This window comes from Apis florea, unplaced genomic scaffold (genome assembly GCF_048593485.1).
Source record: "Apis florea isolate Af1SG1 unplaced genomic scaffold, ASM4859348v1 contig_3802_pilon, whole genome shotgun sequence".
NCBI lineage: Eukaryota > Metazoa > Arthropoda > Insecta > Hymenoptera > Apidae > Apis > Apis florea.
Window position 1 is genome coordinate 1,906,659 of NW_028256863.1, and position 26,120 is coordinate 1,932,778.

Consider the following 26,120-nt stretch of genomic DNA (forward strand, 5'->3'; position numbering starts at 1 on the left):
TAACATTAAAAAATTCTATATTTGAAATGTATTTGTAACATAGAAAATAGAAAAATATTATTTATAAATTAAATTAATAAAAAATAATATGAATGTTAAAATTATTTTAATATAATTCTAATAATATTTATGATAGTTCAAAAAAAATAAATTTTTTATTAATTTTTTATTAATAAAATAAGATGACATTTAATGATTTTTTGATAATTAATAATTTAATTTACTGTAAATACATTATGAAATGCAATTTAATATATTTAATTTTCTAAATCCAAATATTATTATTAAAATTTTATAAAATAAAATAAATTTTTAATTAAAAATATATAATATATAATAAATATAATATATAATAAGAGTCTATAATTTATATAGTTTAATTGTATTTTTTCTTAATTATAATAAATAAAAATAATAAAAATTCATAATTTTATTCATAATAAAATAATCTATTTAAAAAAAATGCAATAAAGAACAATATAAATATAAATATGAAATGAAGTAAATATAAATATAAAAGAAATAAATATAATAATTGATTTTAATATATTAACTAATCAATATTACAAACTTATTTTTTCAAAATTTAAATTTTTTATAAAGTATTATAATTCTATTATACATAACATGCAACTAAATATCTACACTTAATTATTTTTTTGTTATACTAATAACAAATTGTATTACAAACACAATTTTAAAATTTATATTTTAAATATGAGTCTTTGAATACAGATGATTGAATATAAAGAGATATAGAGAAATTAATTATTTCATAAAAACAATATTACTTAAAGAGCATGTACATTGTCATAAAACAAATTTAAAATAATACTAAACTACACTTGAAATATATCATATAGCATAAAATTATTATTATCATATTATAATATATATACTTATAATTGTACATAATTCAAACTATATTATAACTATCCTATATTTCATTATTTTTTAATCATAATGCATATGATTGATAATAATCAATTATATGTACAATTCATTAATAATGATTGTTTTGTGCAATAATTATGCAATGATTTAATTTGTTATTTTTTATTTATGATTGTATAATAGATAAATTAACACAATATATTGTTTTTATAACAAAATTTTGTGTCATTGTTTTTTATCTTTTTCATAATCAGATTTTGTAATAAAATTTTAATTATAATTTTCATGTTTTATATCAAATACAATTTAAAGATATTATTGATATAATATATTGAAACTTACTATTTAAATTTAACTTACACTTTAAATTTAATGTTATACAAATTGATACTTTTCTTTTTTTAATTATTTGAGTAAACAACTTGGTATAAAAATGAAATATAGTAAATTTAATTTTGTAAAGTTATATCTTTTTTTCATATATTATAATGAAATTTTTTTTAAGCTGCATAAGAAGTCATTGTATTTATTTTATGTAAACAACTCTATTTCTACATTTTATGGATAATATACAATTATCATATTTGCATTTAAACTTCATTACATTCATTCATAATATAGTTCTCACTCTATTCCTTTCACTTAAATAACTTTATATATACATTTAATAATGTTAAATTTAATGTATAATTGTATTTAGTATATATTGTATAGTATGTATAATCCTAATATATTAGTTTTCTATAATTTATTATTAAAGGTCCACTATATCCAGCTAAATAAAAACTAATATTTCATATATTTAGAAAATTTTAATTATGAAATAACTTAGATATTTAGAAAGTTGTAATCAGATTAAATATTATTGATCTCATAATCAAGACATAAAAATGTCTTATTTTTTAAATATTGAAATACAATTTATTTTTTCAAATATTAAATTCAAATTTTAATATTAGTTATAATGTTATAATATTACAACATTAAAAATTAAAATTTTTTATTATTGGATAAATAAATCATAAAGTCATGTTTAAAAAATGAAAATATATGAAATATTTGCATGAACTTACATTTGAACAATATTTGTTAACATTTTCATTAAATAACCTATTATATATGTGATTTGTTATTTAATATTTAATATTATAATGCATATGAAACAAAATATAGATATTATTAAAATTGATTAATAAGTTTAATTTTTTCTATACAGATAGGAAAATACTAAAAAACCTTAGAACAAATTTGCAAATTGTACACATAATTATATTACATCATGTTTTTAACATTCTTTTTTTATAATAATATAAGATAACTTCTTCTAGAAAACAGAAAAGAAATTTAATATATTGTACACATAAATAAAAAACAATTATATTATAAATTGCTATTAATTTACTTAGTAAAAGCTTAATTTCAATTACTTGTACAAGATATTTATTTTTTTTTACAGAGCATATAATAAATATATGACTTAAACTTTTTTATATATATGACAATCATATGATAAATATATGATTTAAATTTTTTTATGATTGAATTTACAAATTTATCAAATTTTTAAGTTTGTTAGAATAATAATGATTATGAGATAATCAAAATAGATATGATTCATATAATATGAAAATTTTTAATGTTAATTAAAGAAAATAAATATTTTAATTTTAATAAATCATTATTGTTCAATAATGAAACAATCATTATTTTATCAAAAAAAAAAAAAAGATTATATTTTCTTTTAATATTAAGAAAAGATTAATTATATCAATTGATTAATTTTTAAAATATAATATATTATTGTTATATACTATTATTTTGCAAATATAAGAATTTTCAATCATCTAATTTATGAAATGGCTTAATTACCAGTAAATTGCTATGAATATCAATTAGCGAATATAATATTAATTTCTATAAATTTGGATATTATAACCATTTTTCATTATATTTATAAATTTTACATATTTAAGAATTTGTCTTATTGAGCACATTAACGGAATTATAAATGAATTTATAGTTTAAATATATGAACTTGTTCCATAACTTTTTTACGAGCAAAAAAATTACAATTTAGTAAAAATTTATTATAATTTTTGATAATGTTATTTTTGAGCTTTTAATGTTTAAGCTTTTAATTATATGAATTGCATTGGATACCTCACATTAAAGCATATTTCATTAATCATAATGGACGACCATTTATGCTATATATGAGAAAGATTAACAACTAACATCGATTGCTTGCTTAACAGTACATTAGATACGTCAACAAGCTCCCATGATAAGCTTTGGTTATTTTAGTAATATTGTAAATAATTTTACAACTCTTTGCAGTGCTACATTCCTAGATGACATTTCATGTTTCAATTAGATTAATTAAGATTTCTAGAATATTTTTTTATGAGTAAATATTTAATAATGTAATAAGTCTAAATCATTATTTGCATAATTTGATGACTTTTTTAATTGTTCTACTTTCATACTGACTTGCTCACATGTTATTATATATATTATTATATTATTATAATTTATATCTCTAGCAGAAATATATTAGCACAGCAAAGAAGTGTTGATTGTAACCTATATACACCCCCAAATGCATTGGAAACGTCATTAAAAATATCTATCCTATGATAAGCAGTGAGTTAGAAAGTTATAACATATTGCACATACTCAAACTGAGATTATCTTACATATTATAAAAATTCATGCAAGATCTCAGCTGAGCAATTAATGCCATTTTCCTTATTAATCTTTTTTTTACAAAAGAATTATTTAAATAAAGCTATGTAATTAAATTCGGAATATTGGACGCATTATATCGGAATGCATTACATTAATTTTCTAAGAGTAATAAAGAAGAGTGCAGGATACTTGTATATAATTCATTTATATTTATTTCTGAATGCTTGTAATATACAATTGCCTTGGCAGTTTATAAGTACTGAACAACATTGTGTATTTAATGAACAACATTTTTGGATAGTTACTATTAACTGAATTTAATTTAAATAAAATTATGAAATGTATACTAAATACTGACATGCTCATTTAAATAATATAAATTATAAATATACTATGTGAATATAAAAAAAAAATATGAAATAATATTAAGAATGATAATAAATATAATTTTATGATTTTACAAGTCATGTCATTATAAAAGATATTTAAAATTTGTGATAGTAATTGGATATAAGAAAATGCAATATCTATAAATATTTTTAAAGTATCCATACACTCTTTTCTGAATTAAACTCTTAAAAAATGACTAAAGATAAGCAGCTGCTAGCTTGAATCACTGGATATAGATATGCGCAGCTGACGTTTGCTACGTCTTTGGGGGTGTGAGTGGTCCTAGCTGCTAGTAGAAGCAATAGGACTAACAGGACTCAAAGGACTACGTGCAGGATCCCTGAGACAACCAGTCAATGTAATAGCTACTTTACGACTTCCAGCATCATTACGGTGTTCACACAACCAAATTCCTTGCCATGTACCCAAAGTCAACTTGCCATCAGTAATTGGAATACTCAATGAAGAGCCCAGAAAACATGCCTTTACATGTGCTGGCTATAAATAAATATAATTATAAAAGGCTATATAATTTTTAATTACATATTTTTTAATTATTAAAACTTATGTATAAATTTATAGATATATTTTAAAAATTCTTATTTATTTTTGAAAAAAAATTAAACTTTTATTTTAAAAAGATTTATTATTTAACATTTTTTTATCTTTTTTTATAGTAATGATATGATTAATTTTATAAATATAAATATAATATTTATGTAAAATATTAATCAATTATAAAAGTCAAAAATATATGTATATAAATAATGCACAGCACAATCTAATTTTAAAAATTATAAAAAAAATTTCATGAACTTACCATATCATCTGGTCCTTCACAACTGTGTCTATAGGCCAAACCTTCAGGAACTATTTTATTAAGCATCATTTCTACATCATCTCTAACATCTGGATCCCAATTTTCATTTAGTGCTAAACTTGCTGAAGTGTGAAGAACTAAAAAATAATAAATATACTTTATGTTAAAACAACAACTTTATAATATTAATATTTATATAATTATATATATATTTATAGTTCATATGTTTGCATTTAATATATTCTATATGAAATATATCATGAGATTTACATTTTTAATACATTTATAAAATTTGTAATAAAATATAATAAACTTTACATAAATAAATAATTAATTAATAATAATATAAATAATAATTAATTATAATAAAATTAATTAAATTAAATAATTTTTTCATTTTAATATTATTAAATAGCATACAATTAAATAACAACATATCATTTTTTTATTTTTTATTATGAATATATCTTATATTATTTATTATTTATATTATTAATTATTTGAGATTATCAGTAATATTAATAATATAAAGAAATAAACAAATAATATTGTATATATATATTTTATATTCTTTTTGTATTTCTTATATATTTCTCTTTATATCAATTTTATTAAAAATATATCTATCATAATTCTCTTTATATCAATATATTATAAAAAAAATTAAATAGTTTTGTTTTGTATTATATTAGAATATAACCATTTTTTATTAAAAAAAACTCACTTTGTATATGACAAAGTCCAACTGAAAATTCGCAGAGTTCAGGAATTCTTCTTAAGATTTCCTCGGTAACGTGATGGATACCTCGACGCTGTGGTCTTAGGTTAATCTTTGTTTGAAACCAAGCAGAACCGATTTGAATTCTTCTATTTGACGAGGCCATGATATGATACGCTGTAGAGATTACACACTTAACTAGACTGTGAATAATATTTTCCGTAAAGCGAAGATACGATAAAATCTACTTCAAGCCAAAAATCACAAGAATACGGTCCACTCCATTAGATATAGTATGCGTTTACTATCTTCGCCGCTTGTCGGCTATAAGATGTATGGATTTAACCACATCTTTTAAGATTGTCTAATTGCATCTGCTATATTTCGTACTCATAAAAAGGTTATGAGAAATAATGATTCAACGTGCACATACGTATCACGTTTATATACATGTACGCTCACCTTCACCTATACGGAATATCATAAGTATCAGGTATGCATACTAATAGTGAAAGAACAAGATGACAATATTATTTCAAAATAAATCATTGTATCACTCGAACATTCGAATCTTTTAATAGAAAGTTTGCTTAGTAGAATTTTAACAATGATAAGCCATATTGTTCGCCATATCAAATGTCAGAGAATAAATAAATCGAATGGTAATCCAAACAATAATGTAAGTTGCGTTCAGTAATAGTACGTTTTCTACTAGAACTATTTTATTCCCTATTGATTGGTTTTTAAAAGCGGCAAATTAAAAATTAAATATTAAAATAAAAATATGTATAAGAATAATAACAATTATTTAATTTCAATTTCTACTATTAATATTTCTTAATAATAATTCTAATAAACATCATTAATTTGATTATATAATTTATACATAATTTATATTTATACATACATAATTATAAATATATATATATATATATATATATATATATATATATATATATATATAAATTACTGTTATTAATTACTATTTCTATACTATAATTTGAAAAAGTATAATGTAAAATCAACTAGAAAAATAAAATATATTAATATATTAAACAAATGATTTTATACTAAAAAAAATTAAAAATCATATTTGCTTATAAAATAATTATTTTGCATAAAATAAACAAATATAATAAGTTTTATTATATCACATATGTTATATATAATAATAGTAATATTGTGATTATATTTTTTACATTTAAATTTGATAAATATTAATGAGAAAAAGATAATTTATTAATATATTATATATATATAAAAAATAAATATATAAAATATTTTGATATATATAAGTCATTTAAATTGATACTCTGAAATAAGTAATTAAAAATTTTCAAAACTATTATAGAAAAAATGTTTTAAAGTTTCATAATTTTAAAAGAAATATAATATAATAAGTTGAATAACTATGTACATGTAAAATACATATATCATAAAATCTTTTAACATATCAATCTATTATTATTAAGTCTGTTATCTGTAAATAAAAAAAAAAAATATATTATTTAAAACCTATTCACTAAGAAAATATTAAGTTTTAATAGTAAAAATTAATAAAATGATATTAATAATATTTGATTTTTATTTTCTTAAAAGTTCTTAAATCCTTAAAAGTATATTAAAAGTATATTTCCTAACCTAAATATCGAAATTTTTACTAAATAATTTATCAATTTTTTTTTAAAATGTTTATCAATATAATTAAAAAATTTTTTACTTCAAATTATCTAATATTATATATTAAAAAAATTGAAAATAGTTAGATATAATGATCTTGATGAAAATTCAAAATATCTAATTCAGAAATTGAAAATTGAGATTTTCATTAAAATTCAAAATATATGATAATGAATAGAAATTTATTAATATTTAAATTTTATTTAAACTATTCTGCCGAATTTATTAATACTTAAACTTAAAATTTTTTTTAACAAGTTTTTTGAATTGATATTCAATCCAAACTTACATAATTTTATAAGAAATAAAAAGTGAAATCAATATATTGAAAGATACTTTATTCAAATAAATAAATTTGAATTTAAAATATTCTTCATGCTTGTTTTTATGAAAATGTTATATTCTTTTTCCTTCTATAAAATATATCATAATAAATATTATAGAATAACTTATATAATAAATTTTTATATAATATTAAAATAATTATAATATTATTATAATTATTAAAAATAATTAATATTATATAAAAATTCAAATAAAAACAATTAATTGAAAAAAAAATTATAAAATGAATTCAAAATAATAAAATATATATATAAATATATATATAAATATATATAAAATATATATATAATATATAAATTCCATTAATCAATTTTAATATTTAATATTTTATATATTTTAATATTTAATAGATATATATATAGATTATAATAATATTGATATAAATAAAAGTTAAAATAAATAATTTTTCAAAATTTCTTTTATTGCATATATGTATGATATGAATAATGGATTTTTATTTATTCCATAATCAACTTTACAATTTTATTTTTTATATATCTATAATATTCAATTATTCAATAGATTAAATAATTGCACATGTATGCATTTATAAAAATTATTTTACATATAATTGTAAATCTGGATTGATTTGTATAATACTAGCTTGTAATTCTATGGTACTACAAATTGGATTTTCTCTTAAATCAAGCAACTTCAATTTATGTCTTTTTAATAATTGTAATATTTCTTCTAAATTATTTAATTTATTATTTCTTAATGACAAAACTTCTAAATTTTGTAATGTAGGAAATTTTTTTAAATTTTTCAATTGATTACTTGAAAGTGATAATTTTTTACAATTTTGTAATAAAGATAATTGATTTAATAAATTTGATAAACAGTTTGCACTAAGATTTACTTGTTCAAAGAAACTGAGATATTCATTATTATTAAGTGTGGTTAAGTTTAATCCTGAAAGATCAATTTCTAAATTTATTTCCTGATCTTCTTCTATATTCCATAATTCATATATTTTATATTCAATTATAAATTTGCTCTCTGAAAAAAATATTTATTACTTAATTTTTAAAAATATTACTACAATGATAATAATATAGAAGTGTTAGAAAAAAATATAAAAATTCATAATTAAAATAATTATATAAATAAAAATAAATTTATATATTAAAATTTATAATTTTATATTTATAATTATAAATTTATAATTTTTAATTATTTAGATATTAAAAAATTTTTACAATTTATACAAATATATTAAGCATACTTACGTAAATCTTTATAATAATTAAAACGAAGAGAATCGATATTAATAAGAATATTTAAATTTGTTAAAATATTTTCATAAAATTTTATAAAATCAATCTTTTTCATTAAAAGTATACTAGTTAAATAAGCCCATTTATTAGTTGGTTCCATTTCTATAAGTTGTTTATAACTTGATAATTGTTCTAATAATTGATCTTTATTAGAGCAACATTTATATTTTTTTTTTCTATATATCCATTTCTGATTGATATAGAATAAAGGATAAGATATTCCTTCAATATTAATTTCAATATTTTTTATTTGATTCATTTGCTTTTTAAATTCTCCAAACCATAATTTTGACATTTTTGTTTCTTGCCAAGATTTCCATTCAACAGTTTTATTTTCATTATTTATTAATAAACATATTGATTCAATTGGTATATTTTTATTAGAAAAAATAATTACATTGTTATCTTTTATTAATGCTTGAGAAAGAATGGGAACACATTCATGGGTATTTAATAACCATCTTTGGTAAAACCAAGCACTAGAATCATTAGGATCTGTGAATGTAGCATTCATTACTAAATCTAATTCTAAAAAAGAAAGACAATTTTGATATTGTATGAAGATTATAAAATAATCTTAAAATGGATTAAATAATAATAAAGTATTAATATCTTATAAAAACATTACCTTCTTTCTTTTTTTCATAAATATCGTTTTGATTGGAATTATGAAATATTTTTGATAATAATTGACTTCTGTAATGCCAGGAGGAATAATTAGAAAAATTATTTAAAATCTTTGAAGTTGCAAATTGAAATTCTTCTTCAAGAGAAATTCCTGCTTTCTGTACAACAAACTCTCTATAATTCCAACAATGAACTATAATAAAAATTATATTTTATTATATTTTGAATAATAAAAATAAAATATTTAATAACATTAATAACTTACAATTTCTGTCATCCAAATTTAAACATTTATTGCATAGCATTAATTCTTTTTTCCAATCACATTCCACTAAATGGTTCATAATCCATATTCGTTGATACCATACCCAATAAGATTTAGGATTTTGTTTCAAACAATTTTCAGTAAGTAATAATTCATTTTGATAAAATTCTTTTAACAGCTTTTCTTCCCTGTTTTATTAACATAGTGTATAATATTAATTTTAACATCTAATATAATTTTAACTTAATATTTTAATAATTTTTGCTTGAATATACAATATACACACATTTGAATTTTCATTATTTTATATTAAAAATTTTTCACAACATTATTAATATACAAATAAAAATATTTAAATATTTAATATTAGTATTAATAATAAATATTAAATAATTACATTTATAAATTTTATAAACGAATTATATAATATAATTATAATATTAAAATTTAAAATTAAAAATATTAAATAATAAAAAACATACTTATTATTTAATATTAAAATTTTCAAATTATTATTAATAATTATTAATAAATTATTAATAATCAAAACTAAAAAAATTACTACTATAATTACCAATTGTTATTTATAAATGCTTCTCTACGAATATTCCATAAAGTATAAATATCTGGATTTTGTAGTACCATACGTTCAGTAACTAGCATTAGTTCTTCATCATAAATCTTATCTTTCCTCTGTAACATAATAATATAAAATTAAATAATTTAATTTAAACTAATGAGTATTTAAATTTTAACATATATAATAATTTTATATTTTTTATTTTATTTTTTTAATTTAATTATATATAGAATATTTCAATTATTGAAGTACAAGCAAATAATAATAAATTTAATAATAAAATAGTAAAAAAAAATTATTTGCTTATTCAATTAAATATTTGCAAATAATAAAAATATGTTATTCAATTTTATTGAATTATATTTAAGTTTATTTATTTAATTTATATTATATTATAACAATTATATATTATCTATATAAATAATATTCAAGTTTGAATGACACCATTCAACATAAATATTCAATATATGTACTCAATAAGTTTTTAAAATCATTTTTTAAGTCTTATTTATAAAAATTTTATTCTGTATTTTTTATTTATTTTTATTTGAAGAATTATTACCTCTTTAGTTGTACTATTACGATTGAAATATCTTGTACTTCAATTATATTCATAATATAAATTTATCTTATATTGAAATATATATTAAATGATATATTTATAAAATTACTTTTTTAAACACAATACCCATTCCAGCTTTATAACGTGAAAGTTTTTCAGCTTTTTCCTTTTTTTTTAATGCTTCTTGTTCTGCAGTTGTTCGAACTTTTACTCTACCATGCTGAAAAATTAATTTTTCATTAAAATAATTTTCATTGAATATAAGTATATCAAACATAAAATATTAAAAATTAAATTATTTTTTTCTTTATAAATATATATATATATATATATAATAAGTGTTATTTATATTATTTACTTATTAATGATATTCACATTTTAAATATTAATTCATAAAAATAATAATTAAATAAAAATAAAATGAAAAATATATTTGAAATAAAGAATTTTTATTACCATACTGAATATTTTTTAAATCTTCTAATTACATTTGAGTTTTATTTGACTTTAAGGTTAAGTTAACTTATTATTTTTTTTATATTTTTTTATTTATTATTAAAACTAATAAATAAATATTGTTAAAATAATAGATATAATATCCATTTTCGATATTTAAAATAAAATTATAAAAATATTTAATTTCATTTAATTTTATTTCATAAATCTAGTTCAATTACTTTGTACTTTTAAGTACTAATTAAATACTAATTAACAAACTGTGTATGTGTGTGTATGTATGTGTATATATAAGCATGCATAAATATTCACATATGTTATATAAAAATTTGATTATATTTTTAAAAATCTATTTAATATTAAATTTGACAGTTTCAATTTTTTCTTCATATGGATACGTGTAAACTACTGATTATAATTCAGATCTTGCGTGCGCATAATGTGTGTGTATGCGCGCGCGCGTGTGATGCATGCGATGCGTACATATAGTATATATTATGTAACCTTTAAATTTATTTGTCATAAAATTCATAGTTGGATATCAATTATTAATGATACAAGTGAACAAAAAATTTGTAACTATTAAATTTATTAGTATTATTATTTTTATCCTAATAACAAATTGAAATAAACATATTCAAAATAATCAAATAAAATAAATTTTTATTTCTATATAAATATATATCATAATTTATAAATAAATAATATTATATATAAAAAATATAATAGTCAATCAAAGTTAATTATACTTTTATATATGTAAATAATAAGTCATATTAGTTATGTATTTATTTGTTTACAATTTACAAATCAAAATACGAATTTCTGCTGAATATTTTCTGTCAATATTCCAATTTATTAATGATTTACATTATATATTAAAATGGCAATGAAATGTGATTAATATTTGAATATAATCTTTTTTTTTTAATTTTTGATATTATTAATAAATGCAAAATAATTTGTTTAATAATATTTAAAATAATTAATTTATTTTAACGTGTGTATATAATAAAACTCTATGATGTCCATATTACAAAGAGTGTCAAAATTACCTCAAAATTTATATTGTTTTGCAAATATTCAAAGATATCCAAAACGAAATGAAAGTTTTTTATCTGCATCTCGACAATCTTCATTATTAAAAACAGTATTCAAAGCAAGTTTAGTAGGAATTTCTATTGGATTTCCAGTTGGTATAATTATTACAACAGGTTATTCTTGGTATATAAATAAAAAAGCTGCAAAAACTTATCATTTGGAAGGAAAAGAAAAAAAAATTAAAATACTCCAAGAAAAACCATCAATACCAGTTTCTAGAGAAGTACATTGAATTTAAATATAATTATCAATAATATTAAAGTTATATTTCAAACATTGATTTATATATTTGATTTTAATTTTTCTATTTTCTTGAAATATTATTATATTAATATATTATATGTATTCAAAATTTTATAATTTTATATTAAATTTTATATTTTTAAATTTTAAACTTAATATATTATATATTAATATTTTTCTAATTTAACATCTTATTTTTATTATAGGTTGTTTCTCCAACGGATCCTACTGAATTAAAGTTGACTTTATTTCAATATCAGACATGTCCTTTCTGTTGTAAAGTAAAATATTTATATCTTTATAATTTATTTAATAAATAATAAATTAAATAATGATGTATATATTTTTTAAACAAAATATAGAGTATTTAATATTATATATATTAAATTTTAATTCTAATTTTTTAACAACGATATTATGAATTCTAATAATTGTAAATATAAAAATATTTTAGGTCAGAGTTTTCTTAGATTATTATGGAATATCTTATGATATTGTGGAAGTTGATCCTGTATTACGAAAAGAAATATCTTGGTCATCTTATAAAAAAGTACCAATACTTTTAGCACAAATAGATTCAGGATATCAGCCCTTAAATGATAGTTCAATGATTGTTTCTCTATTAGCATCATATTTAAAAGATAGGTCACAAAAATTAAATGATTTAGTAGAATATTATCCAAGTATAGCAATGCATGATGAAAATCAAAAATTAAAATATGAAATCATGAATAAATATTTCTTAATGTATAAAGAAAATTTAATTTTAGATGAAAACATTAATGAAATTATGTAAGTTTTATTACACAAGGAATAACATTTCATTTTTTTATATTGAAGTAGATTAAACTTTATATTTTGATTAATTTATATCTTTCATTGTAGAGAAGAACGTAAATGGAGACAATGGGTTGATGATGAATTTGTACATACACTATCACCAAATGTATATAGAACACTTAGTGAAGCTTACAAAACTTTTAATTGGTTTTCTGAAGTAAGTATTTGACAACAACTAAATAATCAAATAAAATATATATTAATTTTAATGTTAATATATAAATTTAAAAAATATAAATAATTTCATTAATTAGGTTGGTAAATGGAAAGAATATTTTCCAATGTGGGAAAGATTAATAATAATAAATATAGGTGCTATAGCTATGTGGTTTATATCAAAACGTTTAAAAAAAAGACATAATTTGAAAGATGATGTTAGACAATCTTTATATGATGAAATTAACAAATGGTTATATGCTATTAAAAAACATGGTGGTACATTCATGGGAGGAAAAAAACCTAATTTGTCAGATCTTGCTGTTTATGGAATTTTGAAAAGTATAGAAGGATGTAGTGCTTTTAAAGATGCTTTAGAAAATACTAAACTTTGTACATGGTATGATGCTATGGCCAAAGAAGTAGAAACACATTCAGGAAGCAAATATTTAATGGCTAAATAATACAAATAATTTATATTTATAGATTTATATCTTATTTATTTCAATTTCATTAAAATTATTTTGATTGTATTATTATAATTTATCTTAATTGTTATAAGAAATTAATATAAATAAAATTACATTTTATGTTATTTCATTAAAGCATGTACAATATGTTAGTATCAATATAATAAAAAAAAATAAGATAAATTACATTAAAGATATAAATAAACTTTTAATGTATAAAAATTAAAAAATATATATGAAACTTCAAATTAATATAAAAAGCATAATAACAAAACATTTATATTTAAGATAAAAACATTTTTATAGTTGTATATAATTAATTTTTAAATATTTTCTATATTAATATAATATGTAAGTATTACATGATAATAGTACTTATACCTTTTAATATTTCTTATATATTTTTAATTTTTTTTATTAAAAATATTATATTTCTTAATTTTTAATTTATTTACATAAATATAATTAAAAAAATTATACATTAAATTATACATTAATTTCTATATTTTCTAATGTCAAATATCAATTCAAACTGTACAAGGTATTTGACGGTATGTCAATGAAAATCCTTTATTTTCAATTTCTTCAATTTCATTTCCGTTTGTAATAACATATAATACAAATGGTTTGGAATATGCTAAAATAAAAAAATTATTATTTGTATTTTTATTAATTGTATATTATATATACAGATAGTTTAAATATGATCATTATATATAAGAATATATTTACATGTTTTTGTTACAAAACCATTTCCACAAAATCTTTCTGTACCAATTGCAATACCATTTTGAAATGGATGTGGAATTATAACAAAGTCTTGGGTACAATTTTCTCCTGCTTGTGCTGCATATTCAGTGCCTATTTTTTGATTCATTTATTTTTAATAATATTGAAATATTAATTTATTTCAAGAAAGAAAAAATAATAAATCATTTTTTAATTTTTATTAAAGAATTAAATAAAAAAAAATAATAAATATTATATGATTTTAAAAAAAATATAATTTTTGGAATATATTTTAATAGTTTTATTACAGTTTAATAGTTTAATAGTTAGTTACAATATAATAGTTTAATTACATTCAAAATTAGAAAATAAGTTGTTATTTGTACAAAATAACTATTATTAAATTTGAACAAGAATAAACATTTTATCAAAATAAAAAATTTGATATTCTATTGATTTTTAAATAAATTTTAATTTATAATTATACTATTTTTCTTTCTAATAATAATATTGCTAATAACTATAGATATATATTATAGAAATAAGTAATTAATAAGTAATTAAAATATTACAATATATAATTTACCTATTATAGTGGAATCAAATGAACCTGTATCTCCAGAAACAGAAAATGAATTTGAACTTGTTTGAGACCATTCAATAGCACAATATCCTTGTGCCATTCTTATACATACACCATAATTTGTATTTGCAATTTGTCGCGTACCAATTTCTGGTGCTAAAATAATTTATATTATTGGATTAAAAATTTAAATAATATATAATTTAATTTTAAAAAAAATATTAATATATAAGTTTACCTTTTAATAATTAATAATTTTTTAATATTCATGAGAATATTTATTACATATTTATTAAAAAATTTAATGGTATATAATATTTAAAAAATAAAAAATAATTTATAATTAAATATTATATTATAAACTTGATATGTAATATTTATAGTTTAAATTTTATTTTTAACAAAAAATTCATTATCATAAATTTTTAAAATTCTTTTTTTAAAATACTATTTATTTCACTTATTTTTATAATTGTTTTCATTATTTGTGTATATTTATATATTTTGAAGTAATTATCAATTTATATAATTATTTAATTAAGTAATTACAATACCTCTTGGATTTTGTGTTGTGCCATAGTTAAAACTTGTTACAGTATTTGAAACACTGTCATAATACTGCAAACATCCATTTGGTGCTATAAAAAGAATTCTTTATCAATTGGTATATTTTGATATTATATTATTTTATGTTATTTTAAACATTAGATAATTTTTTATTTTATATTAATTTTATGTAAATTAAAAAATATATATATATATTTTTAATATTATTACAATCTTAACAAAAAATTTGTATTTTTTCAAAATTTTATTTTTTAAAATATAAAAAAATTATAAGTTTTATAAATAAAATTATTTTTTTATATAATTATATAATATATAGTTATATAATATAATACAATTAGCAAATTTATAAATTTTATTAATTATGAAATATATTAGATAAAAAAGAATATAATATGCATACCTTTATATGTAGAATCACAAGGTAATTGCTGAATTCTTATATTCCAACGATCTTTATATTCAGAGTTAGTATCAATTGATATCATAATAGGTGTATCACCATTGAAATCTATATATACTGAAAAATTTAAATCAATATTTTAAATTAACTGTATCATTTATATTATTTAATAATAAATATTTATACAATTAATTATTTAATATAATATATTCATTTATAGTTACATAGTTATATAATTAATTTTTATATTTAAGTTTATATTTAATTATTTTTAATAATTTTATTTATTACAATGTTGGTTTGCATTTTCTCCACAAATTCGAGGTACTATACTTCCAGACCCAGAAACTAAAAAAAACTCAGAGTCACAAATTCCGCTAGCATTTGGTGAAGCAAGAGTAAATTCCAAGAAATCCAAACGTAGCTAAAATCAATTTGACATTGATATTATTTTATGATATCATAAGTTATATAAATATAAATATAATAAAAATGAGAAAATAAAAATATATATTATATGTTAAACTAATTTTATAATTATATTTATTATATAATTCATCATCATATATTTTGTCAATATATTTCTATTCAGTTCAATGATATAATAAATCTCAAAAATAATTTTTATCAAATAATAATATAAATTTAAAATTTTAAATATATTTTATTAACTTACTTGGCAGATGTTTGAATTACAACGTTGTACTGTTATTGTACATCGCCCTTGTCCTTCATAAGTTGTTGGATATTCTGGATTTGTAAAATATGTATTATTTACATTTGTTGTGGAACTACACGTTTTTTGAACTGTAGACATAAAATCCAAATACTTATTAAATTTCATAAATATAAAAAAAACTTAATTAAATTCTTATATTAATTATATATATATATTATATTAATTTTATATATTATATATATATATATATATATATATATACTTACAAACACAACAAATGCCATGTCCATTTGCACAAGTACCAGATGGTGTTCCACCATAATCACGACATTCTCTTCTAGTAAAGCAGGTACCATTTAAATTGTTACTAGCAAGGCATTGTGAGTTTGCAAAACGAATAACACTGAATAGTGGGAAAACTGTTTAAAAATTCATTTAATAATTTGATATTATATTTATATATGAATATTTATATTAAATTACATAGCAAAAATTAAAATATAATCTTAATAATTTATCAAATTATATAGTTTTATATAATTTTTATTATTTTTTTAATTCCTTATTAATATTACTTATAAATACAATATAATATTTTAGAAATAATATTTATTTTTTTATTACTTACATTTTCCACGAGTCATTGAATTTTGAATTTCAATAATATTATCATTATCTAATCGACAATTAACGCAATTTCCAAAAAAAAAAATTGTCAACCAAACTATACGGAACATCTTTCAAATTATAACTGTTCGAAATACATACAATTCTTCTTTAGATTTCGTATAACGGTATCCAAGAAATTAGAATAATTAGCATGTAAATGAAAACTAACTTACTATCTGCTTATATTTACATAACTGGATTGTTAAAATATCTATTTATATTACATATAAAATTCGATTCAAAACATAATATAAACTATTTAAATATATTTTATTAATTAGCTAATTTATTAAATTTAGATAATTTTAATAAAGTTAAAGCAAATTTCTATATAAACAAATTTTATTAAATGTTTAATAATGAATATAAAAATAAGAAAAAAAAAAAGAAATAAAATATATTAATATAGATTTATAGAATTGAATAGATAATTTTTTACAATAAAAATAATATAAAATTACATATATATATAAATTATGTATAAATATATCTAAATTAAAATACTAAAATAGAAAGTACTAATTAGAAATCTTATTTATTGTTCTACAAAATGGACAGTATCCATGTCGTAATAAAGCCAATTCATAATCATCCAAATGAAATAGCTAGAAAAAATAAAATTATTATATTTATTGCAAATTAAATATAAATATATTTTAATTTAAAATGATTTATAATATCATTAATCAAATTTTAATTATTTATATTTTTTAAATATTTAAAATTTTTTTGTAATTTAATTTATATAATATCATAATATGAATAATATTTAATTTGATGTACCTTTAAACAAGATTTACAAAATGTGATTTGTAAATCAGGTAAAAGATTTTTAAAATATTTTGTTTTAAACGGTTTTGGCCATTTAATAATTAATACTGTAGATGGGTCCATATTTTTTAAAACGTTTCTTCCCACAATTATAGTAGAACTAGATTTTTCCTAAAATAAGTAAATTTGACATGTAATATATTTGAAATATATGATAAAAATATAATAGTCTTATTAAAAAATAAATAGTTAAAAATATTCAATATATAATATTATTACTTATTAATTATATTAATAGACTTTTAACTTATAAAATTGTAAGTTAATAATTATAGATTTGATAAGCAAATATAGAAATTTTTGAAATAATATTATTCAAAAAATTAATTTAATATTTCAAATTAATCTATTTATAAGATAAAATATAATTTTTATTTGAAATTATTTATTTTAAATTACTATTTCACGTAAATTGATATTTATATGTTATAAAAAATACAAAGATTCAAAACATTTTTATGAATTTGAAATTCAACTTGAAATCTTCCTCCCCTTACTATTTATTAGTAAAATTAATTATGAACTTGTGATAATACCTCATATTTCATTAAACGGGCTGTAAAAAGATCTACTTCAGTATTAACAGAAAATTGATCTGTATCTGAAATATCACTAGATAATGATGATTCATTTATTAACTTTTCTGCTTCTTCATCAGATATACTTTCTTCTAATTCAAATTCAACCAATGGTAAAATTTCTGTAATTTTTCAAATATAAAACTTGTTACAAATATATATAATTAAATTACAATTTTAATATTACAAACACTTTTTTAAATTATTAAAATATTTTTATATGAAAATTCAATTGTTTTTAATATTATGTTTTATATATAATTTATAATAATATAATGATTATTTCCAATAAATAAAAAAATAAATCATACATACATACATACATACACACATTAAATAATATTTACCAAACATTACAAAAGAATATTGAAATTTTAATCCACATTGCACACATTTCCCTTCATTGTTTGATGGTAACAGAGGATTAAAAGTTGAACATTTATAACAAAGTGGTAAAAGTTCTTCTGGATCTCTATAAGATGAAGCTCGAGCATTTAGGTTTGAAATTTCTAATTGACTAAATTGATTTATTGGAATTTTTGTTTTTCGTAGTCTTTCGAGTAATTGCATACTTAGTTTATTAGCACCAAGAAAATTGGCTTGCTTTAATAATGTATAAATTATAATAAATTTCGACACTCCTTCGATCTGAATATTTTCAGTTTTAATTAGAAGAAATCGTGCAATGTTAAAAAGAGCATCTGGCATTAATGATGTAAATGGTTCTTCCTAAAAAATATATTATTTAATAATTCTTAATTTTCATTTTAATATTATATTATTGTAATATTTTAGTTTAATACAATATATTATTTGCTAATATTTTTTTAAATTACATTTAAAATTTATATAATGAATTATATATATTACATTACATTTTAGATACATTAAAATCTGAATAGCAGCTTGAGATTTTAGAAATATTGAATTATTGGATTATATTTATGATGTAGTTAAAAAAAAAATAATTTCAAAAATAATCATGATTAATATAATAATATCATTTATTAACAAGAAATGAATAAAATTAATTAAATAAAATTATTATATTAAATATAATTGTTAAATAATGTTCATAGACATGATCATAATTAGAGCATATGGATTATTGAATAGTAAATCAAAATTTTTTTAATATATTATTAATATATTACTATAATGTTTTTTATAATTTTTTATCTTAATATTTATGTTTTAACTATTAATGTATTATAAATTATATATATAATAATTACCACATATTTATGTACTTCATGATATGCATAATAAATTTCAGCTTTTTCATAATATTGAAGAAATATTGTTTGTAATTCATCCATAGTTTTGTTAAGATTTAAACTTATTTGAGAAAGTAGTAAATAGAAATAAGAAGCATCACGAAATCTTTTTTCAGTAACTGCATTTTTAGCTAACATTATCAAAACCATTATAGATTCATCTGATTGGCCAGCTATCTGAAATGCTATAGAATTGAATGAATTTTTTTAACTTTATATTTTTAATTTTAATATTATTTTACACAAATTTAATATAAAGAAATCATAAAATATTATATTTTTATATTTTTCAAAATATATTTTTATTATATTATATTCAAATATTAATTTTAATAATATATCATATTATTTAGATAGGTAGAGAACAAAAAATTATTGAAATCATATATTAAAAATAATATTTTTTTATATTTACCTTTTTGTGCTTCGGAAAAATGACCAGTTTCTGCCAACCATCTTGCATATGGTCCATATATTCTAGCTTTTAATTTTGGATTTCTTTCAGCTAATTCAAAAGCTTCTGGCCAAGCTTGAGCTTCTACTAAAACATCTGCTACATCAGGATCATCTCCTAAACGACTAAAAATTTCTGCTGCACCATGCGTTGCACCTAGTCTTTTCAATTTTTTAGCAATTATAGTTAGATTATCTTTATCTGCTTTATCAAGTTGTCTGCCAACTTTAATTAACATATCAATCCAACCATATTCTGCAATTATATTTATGGCACGATCAACATCTCCTGCTGAAAGAAACATTTCTGCTGCAGCACGAGGTTCTCCAAGACTTTTAGCCCATTCTGCTCGTTTACGAAGTAAAATTGTACGATCCTAAGCATATTATTAAAAGTTTTTGTTATTATTTTTTTTTAAATAAATGTTTAAATGTTTATTATTTTTAAAAATAATATATTAAATATATATTTTACTAACCTGATTGTTTCCACTAACAATAAATTCTTGTGCAATATCAAACATACGTAAATCAGAATACATAGCTAATGCATATTGTTGTAAACCAGCCTTTTGAAAAAGTTTTGCAGCATCTTTTAGCTTTCCCATAGCAGCTGCAGTAGTAGCCATACATGCTTCTCGTCCCCATTCTCCAGATTTAAGTTTTTCTTCTACTTCTGATAAAACTTCTATATATCTTAAATTTTTAACTCTAGCAAAAGAAGAGTATGCAATATTTAATTCTAAATTTTCTAATGCAGCAATTCCTAGAGCAAACCAGTCAGAATCTGCTACTCCAAGACATGCTATATTATAAGCATCAGAAAAAAGACTAATATCAATATACTGATACATAAATAATGATAATGGGACCTATATATAAATAATAATATTTTAGTATAATAATATTGTTTACAATATGTAGTAATTATTTATAATTAAAACAGAAACTTACCTCTATGGTAACAATAGAACAACCATTTAAGCAGTATACTTTTGATTTATTATGACCCATAACAAGTCCAGAAAATTTTTGTCTATATTCTGTAAAATTCCCTACTTTTATTGCTAAATATTCTCCAGTTGAAAAACACATTATTTCTTCAAAACAAGTATTAAAAGCCACACTATTTACATTTTGAAATTCTTGAAGTTTTTCTTCTGTATATAAATCAAACACATAAAGAATTCCATGATCACTAACAACAGCAAGTTTTTCTTTTAATGAACTAATATCAAGGCATCTTATAGAACTTTCAATCTTTAGTAAGTATGCTGGAAAAGGATTATCTAAATATATTTTTACTATATATCCAGTGTTTAAACCTAAAAAATATAAAAACAAAAATTTATTAAATATCTTAATTTTATTTAATAGTAAAAACAATTAAATAAAAAAATTATGAATTGCTAATATAAAAAAATGATTAAATTAATATAAATAAAAGTTTAGTAATATTAACAAGTAATGTTAATATTAATATTAATAATTAATTATGATAATATAATTAAATTAATAATTTTTATAAATATTAAAAAATTGCAAATATTAATTTTATTTTATTATTAAATAAAATATTTTTTTTTATATTAATTCATATAAAATTATACAAACCTACAATAAGACATTCTTGTCCAACTGGTCCACCAACAACTTTTATATAAGTTATAAGTCCATCGAGTATCCATTCTCTTTCTATTATACCATTAAAAGATAAACTTTGCAATCTTCTTTCTGTACATAAAATTAAATTATTTGTAGTTATGACTAATAAATTACAACTTAATGCTTGATTTAATTTTTCATATATGCGATAATGCATTCCATCATTAGAATTGGATGGTTCATAAATTATTACTCGTTCTGATAATTGAACTGCTAATCTATTCTTGTACACAGCAATGCGATGTATCTAAAAATAAGTAATTTTAGTAATATAATATATATTCATTTTTTAAATTTCAATCATAATTTATCATTTTATATAATATATTAAATATAATAATATATAATAATATAATATATAATATATAAAAAATATTTTTCTACATATTTCAATTTAAAAATTAAAAAAGTTATGTCTAAAATTTTAAATTTATTATAAAAGTACTTTTTTTACTTACTAAATCTTTACATTTAATACGAACTTTTTGACTAGTAATTAAATTTTGTATTATTACATCAGTCATATTTTCTCTAAATGCATATCTATCTCCATATAATCCATGTATAATGTCCCAAGATAACTGCAAATATGTTACTATTCCATCTTGACAACCAAGAGCCTAGAAAACAAACATATAATAACTTTGTAGATAATTATATTATAAATATATTATAAATTTTATAATTTGATATAAATATACTTTGATATTTTACCAAAGTATATTATAAAATAATAAAATTATACAATTATGAATTAAAGAAAATAAACATTTTTTAATTAGAAATTGAATGATGGAAATTTTTAATCATACAACATGTGTAGAAGTTGGATGTACAGCACAACTCCAAATCCAAGAAGAAAATATTCCACCAACATTAATTAATTGTATTCCATCATGTGTCATAAGTATGCATTGTTTATTACTTCCACAAACTAAAATATATTGACCTCCTGCAAAATTACACATTTTAAGAGGTATAAAATTAAGTAATCTATCTTTTCCAAATGGTTTGCCTGAAATTGAATAAAAAGATATGGTCCCATTCCATTCAGCAATACAGAGAACATCTGTTGATTCTTCCCTGTGAATAATATAGAAATTGATTACTACAATTTCACTTATTCTATATAGAAAATATTTAAAATAAGATTATTATATTATAAATTATAGCATGATATAATAAAATAAAATTTAAAAGTTAAAATAATCAAAAATAATAAATTAAAGAATATAAATTTTAACATAAGTTATATTTATTATACATAATTATTTTTTTTACCATTGTCTACTCCATAATAAACTCCAAATAGGTGTTCCAGATTGTCTCTCAATTCGTGTCTGTTCTTCTCCATTCTAAAAATATTATAATAAGTTAAAAATAATTTCCATATATATATATATATATATTTTTTTTTTATAAAAAATTTTTAATGATAATTACTAAACATTATTAATTAACATTACTTAAATTAAAAAAATAAAAAAAAACAAAAAAAAAATATATTTTAAAATTATATTCTAAGATTTTTTTGATAAGATTATATTTTAAGATTTTTGATAATACATAATTCATATAAATAAAACAAACTTTATTTCTTATAGAAACATAGCCAGATGCTAAACCAATTGCTAGATATTGACCATCTCTTGTCCAAGCACAACAATTTACTCTTCCTCTTGATTTATGCTTTACAACAGCTTTTTGTTCTGGAGACCAAAATGCTATATCTGATAAAGAACAACTTAAAAGTTGATGTGATACTGGATTGAATTGCATGGTTTGAACAGCTTCATTATGTCTAAAACAGTATTATAAATATATAATCAATAAAAATTTTATAATATATAGTTACAAAAAATTTATAAATATATAATTTTATTTAATAATAAATTTTACATTTTGTATTTAATTATAATCTATTATTATTATATAGTTATATCTATTATTATTATTTAGATAATATACAAAATAAAAATAACTTACGAATATTTAAGTATACCCTCTAATCTTGATGTCCAAATGATAACACTTTTATCTGCACTACCTGATGCAAATTTTTTACCATCTTTTGCATAACATACACAATAAACAACATCTTTATGACCTATAAGTTACAAAATAATATATATATAATATATAACAGATCATATATCATTATATAGATTATATTTTATATTGGAATAAATTTAATTACCTTTTAATGGTTGAATTAAAGTACCTTCATTAGTTTCATAAACAAGAACTTGTTGACCAGCAGCAATAACTAATTGAGTTCCATCCGGATTAAAACATAAATCATATATACTGCAACAATATGAATAATATTTATTATCATAAATAATACAAAATAATAATAATGGATGTACAAAAAAGATGTTTTTTATGCGATAAAAACATAAAATTAATTTTTTAATAAAATGATTTTATTTTTCTATAAAAAAATTTTTAATTCAAATTTATATAAATTTAAATTTACAAATATTAAAAAAATAAATTAAAATATATTTAAAATATAATTAATTATAGAAATAATTATCATAATATATTATCATTAATAAATTTTATTACTAGTAATATTATAAAAAAAATACATTATAATTAAAACATTATTAAGTACAATATTGCTTACTAAAAATATAAAAAAATGTAAAAATAATATTTTTATCATATTATTTATATTAATATATTTTAAATTATGGTTATTTTATATTAAATATATGAAAAAATTAATAAAAAATATATTAAATATATGACTTTTTTTATATTTTTATATTTTTATATTTACCATTGTTCAGATTTATCTTGAACTTTATCAACCCAAGTTGGAGAAGCTTTCATGATTTCCACGAAAGATACTTTTATTTATTTTAAGAAATTATTGTCATTATTTTTCTATAAAAGTTTGTTTTCATGGTTTCCACGGAAACTATTAAAATGGCGACATCTATAAAGAATCATAAAATTTTCATTTTACTTTTCATATATAAAAAAAAAATAATAATACAAAAAAATTAAATAATAATTCAAAAATAATATTAATTAATTAAAAAATAAAGGAAAAAAATATTATACATATTTTCAATTATTTTATATGTATCTTTTATTTAATAAAAAATTTAAATATTTTATAATTATACAAGAAATTAAATAAATTATTTTGTTTTATGAAAATGATAAAAAAAATTATATTTTTCATGCATATATATTGAATAATATAAAATATAATAAATTCAAAAAATTCTTATTATATTTTATATATTACCATATTTTACAATGTTATATTTTATAATATTTATTTTAATAAATATAATGTGCTAATTATAAATTTTCTACATATTTTATATTAAGTTATGATTATCTAATATAATTTAAAATAATATAATTAAAAAAATTAATTAATTATTGATATAGTAATTTTAATTTTTCAAAAATATATTTATTTTATTATATATTTATTATGTATTTTATTATTTTACTATTATTTTACTATGATAGTAATTATACTAAACTATAATTATTAATTATACTATGATAGTAATTATAGTTTTTCAAAATTGAATAATGAAATAAT

General features: G+C 17.9%; 5 protein-coding genes and 1 long non-coding RNA gene across 11 annotated transcripts; 2 read left to right on the top strand and 4 right to left on the bottom strand.

The window, feature by feature from the left end:
• Window positions 1-4,120: 4,120 nt before the first annotated feature.
• LOC100865782 (uncharacterized) lies at window positions 4,121-6,187 on the bottom strand. The gene is made up of 4 exons (XM_003692730.4): window positions 5,973-6,187; window positions 5,517-5,687; window positions 4,793-4,929; window positions 4,121-4,470 (listed from the first exon to the last, which is right to left on the bottom strand). The coding sequence occupies exons 1-4, from the start codon at window positions 5,992-5,994 to the stop codon at window positions 4,255-4,257; spliced, it is 546 nt and encodes a 181-aa protein (XP_003692778.1). The 5' UTR covers window positions 5,995-6,187; the 3' UTR covers window positions 4,121-4,254.
• Window positions 5,797-14,298, top strand: Su(P) (prostaglandin E synthase Su(P)). 2 transcript variants are annotated; one of them, XM_012485277.3, is made up of 5 exons: window positions 5,797-6,003; window positions 12,853-12,927; window positions 13,101-13,438; window positions 13,532-13,643; window positions 13,741-14,298. In XM_012485277.3, exons 1-5 carry the CDS (start codon window positions 5,914-5,916, stop codon window positions 14,104-14,106), a joined length of 981 nt encoding a protein of 326 aa, XP_012340731.1. In that variant the 5' UTR covers window positions 5,797-5,913; the 3' UTR covers window positions 14,107-14,298. The 2 variants fall into 2 exon arrangements, with proteins under 2 accessions (XP_012340731.1, XP_012340730.1); XM_012485276.2 differs by lacking the exon at window positions 5,797-6,003 and adding an exon at window positions 11,737-12,626.
• On the bottom strand, window positions 7,936-11,785 carry RabGGTa (Rab geranylgeranyltransferase subunit alpha). Of its 5 annotated transcripts, none has more exons than XM_086916630.1 (7): window positions 11,615-11,785; window positions 10,956-11,066; window positions 10,279-10,397; window positions 9,705-9,892; window positions 9,441-9,632; window positions 8,765-9,340; window positions 7,936-8,534 (listed from the first exon to the last, which is right to left on the bottom strand). In XM_086916630.1, exons 2-7 carry the CDS (start codon window positions 10,974-10,976, stop codon window positions 8,092-8,094), a joined length of 1,539 nt encoding a protein of 512 aa, XP_086772756.1. In that variant the 5' UTR covers window positions 10,977-11,066; window positions 11,615-11,785; the 3' UTR covers window positions 7,936-8,091. The 5 variants fall into 5 exon arrangements, with proteins under 5 accessions (XP_086772756.1, XP_031771655.2, XP_086772757.1 ...); XM_031915795.2 differs by having other exon boundaries at window positions 11,303-11,751; XM_086916631.1 differs by having other exon boundaries at window positions 8,765-9,307; window positions 11,615-11,729.
• Window positions 14,116-17,938, bottom strand: LOC105735181 (uncharacterized). Its single transcript, XM_012485278.3, has 9 exons — window positions 17,702-17,938; window positions 17,340-17,492; window positions 17,071-17,201; window positions 16,686-16,818; window positions 16,395-16,511; window positions 15,979-16,062; window positions 15,428-15,580; window positions 14,845-14,973; window positions 14,116-14,749 (listed from the first exon to the last, which is right to left on the bottom strand). The coding sequence occupies exons 1-9, from the start codon at window positions 17,808-17,810 to the stop codon at window positions 14,640-14,642; spliced, it is 1,119 nt and encodes a 372-aa protein (XP_012340732.1). The 5' UTR covers window positions 17,811-17,938; the 3' UTR covers window positions 14,116-14,639.
• Window positions 17,358-24,537, top strand: LOC147656184 (uncharacterized). The gene is made up of 2 exons (XR_015294992.1): window positions 17,358-17,422; window positions 24,151-24,537. It is a non-coding gene; the product is annotated as an uncharacterized LOC147656184 (long non-coding RNA).
• On the bottom strand, window positions 18,067-25,868 carry Oseg1 (intraflagellar transport protein Oseg1). Its single transcript, XM_012485275.3, has 16 exons — window positions 25,335-25,868; window positions 24,744-24,853; window positions 24,533-24,653; window positions 24,137-24,347; window positions 23,828-23,901; window positions 23,359-23,629; window positions 23,005-23,166; window positions 22,496-22,793; window positions 21,836-22,206; window positions 21,361-21,753; window positions 20,844-21,258; window positions 20,387-20,613; window positions 19,499-19,880; window positions 19,110-19,273; window positions 18,526-18,684; window positions 18,067-18,347 (listed from the first exon to the last, which is right to left on the bottom strand). The coding sequence occupies exons 1-16, from the start codon at window positions 25,385-25,387 to the stop codon at window positions 18,261-18,263; spliced, it is 3,498 nt and encodes a 1,165-aa protein (XP_012340729.1). The 5' UTR covers window positions 25,388-25,868; the 3' UTR covers window positions 18,067-18,260.
• Between the last annotated feature and the right edge of the window lie 252 nt (window positions 25,869-26,120).

Coding starts and splice junctions, on each gene's coding strand:
- Oseg1 (XM_012485275.3), bottom strand. CDS start 25,387: ATGAAAGCTTCTCCAACTTGGGTTGATAAAGTTCAAGATAAATCTGAA. Junction 23,630..23,827: donor TTATTATGGAGTAGACAATG/GTAAAAAAAATA, acceptor TATTATTCACAG/GGAAGAATCAACAGATGTTC. Junction 20,614..20,843: donor TTTTTCCGAAGCACAAAAAG/GTAAATATAAAA, acceptor TCAATTCTATAG/CATTTCAGATAGCTGGCCAA.
- LOC105735181 (XM_012485278.3), bottom strand. CDS start 17,810: ATGTTCCGTATAGTTTGGTTGACAATTTTTTTTTTTGGAAATTGCGTT. Junction 16,063..16,394: donor TTGTGATTCTACATATAAAG/GTATGCATATTA, acceptor TTCTTTTTATAG/CACCAAATGGATGTTTGCAG. Junction 14,974..15,427: donor ATTTGATTCCACTATAATAG/GTAAATTATATA, acceptor ATCAAAAAATAG/GCACTGAATATGCAGCACAA.
- LOC100865782 (XM_003692730.4), bottom strand. CDS start 5,994: ATGATATTCCGTATAGGTGAAG. Junction 5,688..5,972: donor GATATTCCGTATAGGTGAAG/GTGAGCGTACAT, acceptor TAATCTCTACAG/CGTATCATATCATGGCCTCG. Junction 4,471..4,792: donor GTGAAGGACCAGATGATATG/GTAAGTTCATGA, acceptor ATTTATTTATAG/CCAGCACATGTAAAGGCATG.
- RabGGTa (XM_031915795.2), bottom strand. Junction 10,398..10,955: donor TGGGTATTGTGTTTAAAAAA/GTAATTTTATAA, acceptor ATTATGTTACAG/AGGAAAGATAAGATTTATGA. Junction 9,341..9,440: donor TTATGAAAAAAAGAAAGAAG/GTAATGTTTTTA, acceptor TTTCTTTTTTAG/AATTAGATTTAGTAATGAAT.